This window comes from Neoarius graeffei, chromosome 10 (genome assembly GCF_027579695.1).
Source record: "Neoarius graeffei isolate fNeoGra1 chromosome 10, fNeoGra1.pri, whole genome shotgun sequence".
Classification (NCBI taxonomy): Eukaryota; Metazoa; Chordata; class Actinopteri; order Siluriformes; family Ariidae; genus Neoarius; species Neoarius graeffei.
The window spans coordinates 69,974,669-69,985,053 of NC_083578.1; the positions used below are offsets into that span (position 1 = coordinate 69,974,669).

General features: G+C 35.9%; 1 protein-coding gene across 1 annotated transcript in view; it reads left to right on the forward strand.

Moving 5' to 3' along the window:
- ajap1 (adherens junctions associated protein 1) overlaps nt 1-6,487 on the forward strand; it is a 164,888-nt gene extending 158,401 nt beyond the window's left edge. Inside the window, exon 5 of the mRNA XM_060930872.1 lies at nt 6,415-6,487. Within this exon, the coding sequence (XP_060786855.1) occupies nt 6,415-6,487 (73 nt within the window). The remainder of the gene's footprint in view (nt 1-6,414) is intronic.
- Nucleotides 6,488-10,385: the final 3,898 nt, after the last annotated feature.

The window sequence follows — 10,385 nt, forward strand, 5'->3', positions numbered from 1 at the left end:
GCACTGTCGCCTCACAGCAAGAATGTCCGGGTTTGAGCCCCGTGGCCGGCGAGGGCCTTTCTGTGCGGAGTTTGCATGTTCTCCCCGTGTCCGCGTGGGTTTCCTCCGGGCGCTCCGGTTTCCCCCACAGTCCAAAGACATGCAGGTTAGGTTAACTGGTGACTCTAAATTGACCGTAGGTGTGAATGTGAGCGTGAATGGTTGTCTGTGTCTATGTGTCAGCCCTGTGATGACCTGGCGACTTGTCCAGGGTGTACCCTGCCTTTCGCCCGTAGTCAGCTGGGATAGGCTCCAGCTTGCCTGCGACCCTGTAGAACAGGATAAAGCGGCTAGAGATAATGAGATGAGATGAGAAAATAGTACGGCCAGGGGTGCTCATCATCAGGTTCCTTTTTATTTGTAGCCGAAGTAGCTGCTGTCTCCGTCTCCTCTTCCATCAGGGCTGTTGATTGCGAAGCTAGCTTTCTGCTTACTGCGTGAAGCCAACAGGTGTAGCCTATTGGTTGTCATGCGCAAGTGGTGAACAAGCCCAGGCACGTCCTCACTTTGTTGCAGTCAGTGGGGTTAAAACAAGTTTTTTTTCCTTTCTTTTTTTGTAACGAGTAACTAAATGGCTCTTTGAAAATGTATCGGAGTAAAAGTATGCAATTAAGTTAAAAAATATAGTGAAGTAAAAGTGAAAGTTCTCAAAAATTTGAAAACTCAAGTAAAGTACAAAATCTCCCAAAATGTACTTAAGTACAGTAGTGAAGTATTTTTACTTCGTTACTGTACAACACTGATTGATTGATTGATTGATTGATTGATTGATTGATTGATTGATTGATTGATTCCGAACAGTAAAGAAGATATAAAAACAAACAAAAAAAAATGCAATCATCAAAACATCGTCAAACAGAATAGTGTAGCCACAAGGCAGTAACATAAATGTTCGGAAAGGATTATGAAGAAGTAAATAACTTATCAAATCCTAACCCTCTATACCACCGCTAATCAAACGTCACTTTCCACCATAATAAACTATATATACAAAAGAAAACAAAATCAACAAAAAAAGAAAACATACCAAGACATACCAACATGGTATAATATCGACCAAATCAAATCATATATGCAGATACTTATGTTATGCATATATACAGTACATACATATACACATACCTATAACTATACACATCCATACGTACACAGACACCCATATCATAATTATGCATATTATGCTTATATATTATATACAATTATGTATATACTGTATATATACACACATACTCACATTTTATATAATATATATATCCGTATGCACCCATACCCACATACATACACTTATATTATCAATAGAATGTTATTGTAATTCCTCCTCCCTATACCTCATAAAGATCTGTTCCTTATACCTGTTTTTGAACTGGTTTATAGTTGTACATTTCATGAGCTCCACATTCAAACTGTTCCATAGCTTTACTCCACAAATAGAAATACTGAACATTTTTAACGTTGTCCTAGCACTGCGAATTTTAAATTTCCCCCTAAAATTATAGCCTCCCTCTCTATCTGAGAACATTGTTTGGATATTCCTTGGTACTTTATAATTCCTTACTTTGTACATTATTAAGGCAGTTTTATATTCTATAATAACCCTGAATTTTAAACATTTTGAATTTAAGAATAGTGAATTAGTATGATCTCGGTAACCAGCACTATGAATTATTCTTATAACTTTTTTTTGAAGTATAGTTATTGCATGAAGTGAACATTTATACGTATTTCCCCACACCACTGAGCAGTAATTTAAGTACGGTAAAACCAGGGAACAATAAAGAATGCGGAGTGAATTATAGTCCAGGACGTGCTTAGCTATACTCAACACAGATATGCTTCTTGATAGTTTAATTAGTATGTATTTTATATGTGATTTCCAATTAATTCTATCATCTATTATTACCCCAAGAAATTTATTAGAAACTCTTTCAATGTCAACACTATCTACCTGTACATTTATTGCCCTATTTATTTTATAATTATTAAATAACATGATTTTTGTTTTAGACAGATTTAATGATCATTTATTTTGATCAAACCAACTTTTTAACCTGCACAATTCTGAAGAGATTATGTTTTCCAACTCATGTAAATTTGTTCCAGAACAAAACATATTTGTGTCATCTGCAAATAATACCATCTTAAATATCTTTGATACATTGCACATATCATTTATATAAAGAATAAACAGTTTAGGACCCAATACTGACCCCTGAGGGACACCACAATCAATATTCAAACGAGTTGAGACAGAGTCACCCAACTTCACAAATTGTGTCCTGTTGCTCAAATAACTTCTTATCCAATTTAATACAACTCCCCTTATCCCATATTGTTCCATCTTATTAATTAATATATCATGATTAATAGTATCAAAAGCTTTTTGAAGATCAATAAATATCCCAGCGACATATTTCTTATCATCTATAGAGTTACTGATTTCTTCAATTGATTCCATTAGTTCCATCTCTGTTGATCTATTTGCTCTAAATCTATATTGACTATCACTGAGTAGTTTGTATTTTTCAATGAATTTATCTAATCTGTTATTGAATAGTTTTTCAAGAATTTTGGAGAATTGAGGAAGTAAAGAAACAGGTCTGTAATTTGTGAAGTTGTGTTTGTCCCCAGATTTATACAATGGAATTACTTTTGGTATTTTCATATTGCTTGGAAATGTACCGGTTTGAAATGACAAGTTACAGATGTATATTAATGGTTTAGAAATCCCCCCCAATAATAGTTTTCACTAGTTTCATATCAATATCATTACAATCTGTGGATATTTTATTACTACATTTATTAACTATATCAATAATTTCCTTCTCATCTACTGGTGTAAGAAACATAGAACAAGAATTCCTCTTTATAATATTATCTATACAATCATCATTTGCTACCGGATCAGAGATATTTTGAGCTAATCTTGGTCCAACATTAACAAAAAAAAATAATTAAAACTATTAGCAACTACATCCATGTTATAATTTTCGATACCTTTGTCATTAAAGTATTTAGGGTAATGTATTTGTCCAGAGCCATCTTTAATAATACTATTTAATATTCCATATTCCTTTAATATTATTGTTGCTATTATATATTACTTTACCATAATAATCCTTCCTACATCTCCTTATGATACTCGTTAACTTGTTTTTATATTTTTTATATTTATTTTCTGCCTCTTTGGTTCTTAATTTAATAAATTATCTATATAGAGTGTTTTTCTTATTACAGGCATTTTGTAATCCCTTAGTAATCCAAGGTTGGTCATTATAGTTTTGTTTTGTACTATATTGCTTCAGTGGGCAATTTTTATCATATAATAATTTAAATATACTTAAAAAGTTATCATATGCTCTATCAATGCTATTCTCTGTATAAACTGATTCCCAGTCTTGTATTAATAAATCATTATTTAATGCAAACATGGCTTCCTCAGTCCTAACTCTTCTATACTTAAGTTTATGGTCTGTCACATTTCTCTTATGATTACAGTCATAAATTGTAAAAACTGGTAGATGATCACTAATATCATTGATTAATATTCCACTTATAATGCTATTATCTATATCATTGGTAAATATATTATCTATTAAGGTAGCACTATGGTCAGTAATTCTGGTGGGTCTGGTAATTTTTGGGTGGAGACTCATACTGTACATGGTATTAATAAATTCCTCAGTCATACTGTGCTTATTAGGGTTCAACAGATCAATATTAGTATCCCCACAAATGAAGATAACTTTTTTATTATCTACTGTAAATGTCTTTTCTACCCAGTCCTTAAACGCCTCTATACTAGTTTCTGGTGCGCTATATATACAGCTAATTAATACATTTCTACTTTTTTCAATATTAATTTCGATTGTTAAACATTCTAATAAGTTATCAATCACAGTTGTCATGCCATCTATTAACTTATAATTCAAATTACAGTCCATATACACCGCCACTCCTCCTCCACCTTTATTTTTCCTATTTATATAATTAAATTAATATCCAGCCAGTTCGAAATCCACTCCTTTCTCCAGGTCAAGCCAGGTCTTCGATATGGCAATTATGTTGAATGGATGAGTAAACTGACTTAAGTATTTCTTGATGTGTTTGAAGTTAGCGTGCATGCTTCTGCTGTTGAAGTGTATTATTGATAATTTTCCCACAGCCTTAGTGGACTGATTGTACTGTTCCTCTGTGTAATAGTGGCAATTGTCATTAATGGTTGAGAAAAAGTTATTGTCCGGGTCTATGTCATTTTCTGTATCCAATAGTTTATGGTCAGTGAATTCATGTGGTTTCAGTTCCAGGTTTTCATAATCAACAAGCATTTGCGTGAGCCGAGTAGTGTTCCGGGTAATGGATGAAAGAGTTATTTCGGTGTGTGCCGTGGTTGAGTTTGGTGTAGCGTCACGTCGGTATTGATTACCATATAGTCCCGATAGCCATCACTGATATTTGTCCAAGTCCTCGATGTTCCGTATGACCAGAACTCTCGCCTCCTCCGGTGTACCGTTCAGCTTGATGAATACTTTGCAGTTGGTGATCCATGTAGATTGAATTTTATTTTCCTTCTTCAGATGTCGTGCTTTTCTGGCGATGTCAGCATTGCGTTTTGTCAGGTGCTTGTTGATGTAGACGTTTGTACCTTTCAGTTTCCTTCCTTGTTTCAGCAATGTAGCTTTATGTTTCCGGCTGATGAATCTCATGATGATGGCGGTGTTCTCCTTGTCTCTCCTGGGTAGAATGTGGCAGGCCTCGACGTTGTTGCAATCAATATCGATTCCCTTCGAGTGTAGGAATGCTGACACTTGTTGCTCCACGGAGTTGCTGCCCAGTTCATCAGATTCTCCCTCCCTTGTCACTGCTTTTGCATATGACTGGGGTTTAATCTGAATCCCAGTGACGATGACGTCGTTCATCCTGGTGTACTGTTCTAATTCAGAACTCTGCTTTCCAGGTGGGTGAGACGCCGGTCCTTCTCGGCGTTCTGCAGCCTGAGCGACTTCACTTCCGTCACCAGGTCCATGATGGTTTTCTGTTGTTTTTTATAACAGAAACTTCTTCTTCCAGAAAGTCGAGTGACTTTTTAATGTCCTCGCCTTCCTCGGCTGTAAAGTTCTTTTTTGTTGGCATAATTCACCAGTAAAGCCATCCAGTTCGGTAAAATGTTTGGAGAGTCCTTTCCTCACCTCACTGCCTTTCCTAAATTTCCATTGGGCCACAGCCCAGTGGCTGAGAAACACTGGTGTATAATATTTTGACAGGTTTTGATAGTGTTAAATAAATGATAAAGAATATGTGGATGTATATTATGAGCACAACACATTAATGTCACTGACCTGTGACTAATGAAAAAGAAAGAAAGAAAGAAAGAAAGAAAGAAAGAAAGAAAGAAAGAAAGAAAGAAAGAAAGAAAGAAAGAAAGAAAGAAAGCACAACTTTATTCATCACACACTTGTGAAATTTCCTCTCTGCATTTAACCCATCTGAAGCAGTGAACACACACATGCACACACACGTGATCAATGAGCACACGCACATACCCAAAGCAGTGGGCAGCCATGCTAACAGCGCCCAGGGAGCAGTTGGGAGTTAGGTGCCTCACTCAAGGGCACCTCAGCCCAAGGCCGTCCCATATTAACCTAACCTGCATGTCTTTTGGATTGTGGGGGAAACCGGAGCACCCGGAGGAAACCCACGCAGACATGGGGAAAACATGCAAGCTAGTAAGCTTACAGTAATGTAAGCTAGTTTACTAAGAGTTAGATACTGTAGTTTCTCTGCAAACTCTGTACATTAGATAATATTAGTGATTAAAAAAAAGGTTTCTGCTGCACTCAAATCAAGTCGCACATATTGAAATTCCACTAATATCTACAAGTACCTGTATGAATAAAGGCTGCAATAAGGATACACAGAGTTTACATGGTGAGGTATAATTTATATATCTTACTTACTGCGTATTAAATGAAATGTATCTCATTGGAGTCAGCAAGGAATCTTTAAATGCAATTTTCTCTTTTTTTATCTGTCAGTTCAACAAATCTATAGTTTTCTAACTACATATAATAGAAAATATAAAAATGTCACCAGGTAAAGGGTTGTGCCATGCTGCTACACATATTTATTGTACATATATTACTTTAGTGGTTTAAAATGATATGTTTATGGTTGCTTTCAACTTGTGAAGTGTCCAGGTGCTGAATAAACGATGCTGGGAGTATATGTGATAAGCACTTACAAGTGCTTCAGCTGATAAAAAAGTGTATTAAGGTGTCAGTTAGTGCAACACGGGTAGTTATTGAACTATCACGGACCATATTTTTTTGAAATATTTAGAGATAAAAGTTTTCTGAGAAATAACTGTCTTTGTTCCAGACCATCGCCAAGTGAAAGGCAGCTAATCCCTGTGGCCTTTGTGTCTGAGAAATGGTTCGAGATCTCCTGTTGAGGACCTTTTTCTACCCATGGGTAACTGCAGCTTCCTCAATTTTGGACCCTGGTATGTCTGATTTCTCAGCTGTTTCATAATTCTCACCACTGAGTCACGATTCTCTAAAAAGGGGGATGTTTTTCTTTTGTATAACACCATGTAGATATTTAGGGAGAGAACTATGGCATACACCATTTTACTTAAACTGTAATTATGAAGAAAACACAAATAGACAATATTCAGCGATTGCTTGCTTTACGAGTAGGGTTTACGACTGGAAAACATCCCATAATTACATGTTATTTGTGGAACTTTTTGGTTCACAGTAATTAGTAGCTGTAATAGAGTTTAACAAAACAATAGCTGTGTTGCAAAGTGCTTGTAATTTTATGTCCTAATTGTAACTTTTTCCCAATTTTCAAAATTACAGAATCCCATTGGAACACCTTGAATTCTCAAATAAAGAAAATTTTAAACCACGAAACGAGAAAAGAACAAAAGCCCATGTATTGCAGAAAGAAGAACATGAACATACACACAGTTTTTTACAAACAACGGATTTCCTGGACATGGAGCGAAGATGTTTATTTTTCTAAGCTGATCACAGATGAGAGTCGTTCTATGGTTCCCAGTCCAGATTATTTTCCATAAAGACTTCCGGTCATTTAGAAATGATACAATATACTTAAAGCTAATATCTTACAGTATATATATAAATTACTGTATGTGTAGAAGTATTGGAAGAAGATCACCGCCACAGACGTGTTGGAATGCTGTTTCCCGATGGGCTGCTTTCTGTGAAAAAAGGGTGAACAGACTTTTCAGAACTATGTGCCAATAACGCCAATATGTGCCAATATGTACAGATGGGATGCGTCTAGAAGTTTATCAAAAACTACAGACACAACGACGAGTCATTTCTGTGACAGTTATTCTATATCAACCCATCATTTTTTTGTATAGAAAGTATAAATATGTATTTGAACTATGTTTTGAAATAGTTGTGTTGCAGACGTCCAAAAATATTTATAAGGAGCACTATTTGATTTTGATTAGGTAAAAGAAACGAAACGAGGAGAACCTTGGCCGACTTTTGAGTTTAATGTATTGTTATTAGGCCCTGTTTTAAATAGAATAGTCTTCTCTATTTTTGTACACACACACACACACACACACACACACACACACACACACACACACACACACACACAAGCATCACATCACATTACTTAGTTGTGGTGCATCAACTCTTGGAACTGTTAATACAATATTCAGCCAGAGAGAAAGAGACATTTTTAAGACACGTGTCGGTATTATTGATTCAATAATCATCATTCCTGATGATTGTTCATCCACAGAAGCCATTTTATTTGCTACGGGGTGCCATTACTTATAAACGACAGTTGATATGTTGGGTGGCTATAGTCACAGTTTGTGTATTATTGTATATCTCTGCTGTCAAAGAGCCTTAGTCATGGGTTGGTCTAATTTTTCCACAATGGTACGCAATACATTTTCACAGTTCGTGCATTTGGATTTACAAGACTGCTTTTCTTTTTCTTTCTTTCTTTCTTTCTTTCTTTCTTTCTTTCTTTCTTTCTTTCTTTCTTTCTTTCTTTCTTCTTATTATTTTTTTAAAGAAACAACAATGTACAGTTACTGATATTCTAGGGCTTAATATCAAACACATCACATGCTTTATTTTTGTGCCAAGTCATTGTTGAGTGCCAAATCCAAGCCATTTGAAACATTTAAACACACATTCAAAGCATTTATATGATTTATTAGTGTGCTTCAGAAAGTAAGATGTATGTACCAAATGCAGAAATGTCACCTGGTGAAGTGCTGAAGTAGATTTTTATTTAAAACGGTATGGATATTTCATCTATACAGAGAGCTGTTAAGGTTTTATTTAATTTTGTGCTTCTTCTAAAAATTTATTCTGGTTGAGAAATGGTAAATAAAATTAATTTCTTTTCAGCCAGTGGAAAGGATAGAAATGACCCATGGTAACACTTGAAATGTGAAGCTACTGTGTGTGTGTGTGTGTGTGTGTGTGTGTGTGTGTGTGTGTGTGTGTGTGTGTGTGTGTGTGTGAATAGTGTTCACTTCACAAATCACTGCAAAAGAGTACAAGGCCAAAGAGTTATAAATGACGGCAGTTATCTATTTGGGTAATTTTGCTGACAAAAAAAAGAAAAAAGAAAAAAAAATCAGAAAACAAATCCTACCTAGAAATCTTTATTTGACTAGACAAAAGAATAATACATGATATAGTTCATATCAATATAATAGAATAAAATTTAAATTGTGCTATGAAATGCATTACTGGTTTGACAATTTCTATAGAGAAATCCACGCGGAAAAGCAAACAGTTACAAAACTAAAAGCATGCAGTTGTAAATCCGTCACACTGGAAAACTTTAAATCAGAAAAAAAGAACATGATAGCTTTATGCTCTTCCATTTATATTCCAAACCAGATTTCCCACATATCTACCTCAAAATATGTGGGTATTTATAATCAAAGGAATTTTACTCCATTAATCTTATGTTTTCAGGGCCTGGATGCACTGAGTGAAAATGAAGTTAATCCCTTGTGGATCTCATCAGAACATTAAAATTCTATATGATATATGTGATATATTCTATGTGATATATTTCGTAGATGCATAGTGGACAAGTAGGTTCAACAACCAGAGAAACTAAAACTTTCTTTTGATCTAAATAACCTTAAGAGACAATAAAGACCCTAGGCAGACTCAAGTTATATTTTTACTTGCGAGCACCACATCATAGACGACTTGGTGACTTCTTGTCAAGCTTGCAAACAGAATGTACTACAAAAACATTTTCATTAGCAGATTTATCAGGACTATGACCACACAGTCACCTCCTCACTGGGAATTCATATATCTCAATAAGCTAGCAATTAGTTGGTGAACAATTAGTTAGCTAACTAGCTGGCCATAGTTTATTACATTGCATTAAGTACCATTTTTAGCCAAGACATTTGGGTTTCTGGGAACGCAAAACACAGTGTTTTTAACTTGACCAGTGAGATAGCTAATTTATCATTTGTCCACTACTGTACAGACACACACTCACCAACCTCTTTATTAGGAGCACCTTTACATTGGGTCATTCATGCAATCTTGCAGGGTGGCACGGTGGTGTAATGGTTATCACTGTCACCTCACAGCAAGAAGGTTCTGGGTTTGAGCCCAGTGGCTAATGGGGGCCTTTCTGTGTGGCGTTTGCATAGGTTTCCGCCGGGTGCTCTGGTTTCCCCCATAGTCCAAAGACATGCAGTTAGGCTAATTGGGTACTGTAAATTATCAATAGGCGTGAATGTGTGTGTGAATGGTTATTTCCCAATGGAAGGGTTGTGGCAGGAAGGGCATCTGGCATAAAACTATGCTCCAATTAATATGACTCAGTAGGGTTCACATGGACCTGGCAACTGTGCTTGAGAAGAAGATGATGATTCTTGCAATCTTGCAGCAGCAGCGGCACAATGCATGCAGTCATGCAGATAATGTTCAAAAGCTTTGGTTCATCTTCACATCAAAAATCAGAAGGAGAAAAAAATATGATCTCATTGACGCTAACTATGTCAGGTTGTTGGGGCCAGATGGACTGGTTTGACTATTTCAGAAACGTTCCTGGGATTTACACGTACAAGTTTCTTCAGTGTTTATAAATAATTGTACAAAAAATGTCTCCTGAGCAACAGTTCTGCAGGTGGAAACAGCTTTTTGATGAGAGAGTTCTGAGGAGAATAGCCAGACTGGTTCAAGCTGACAGGAAGGCTACAGTAACTGAAACAGCCACTCAGAATGCACAACACATTATACGGTACCTTGAGGTGAATGGGCTACAACAGCAAAAAAACACATCAGGGTCCACTCTTGTCA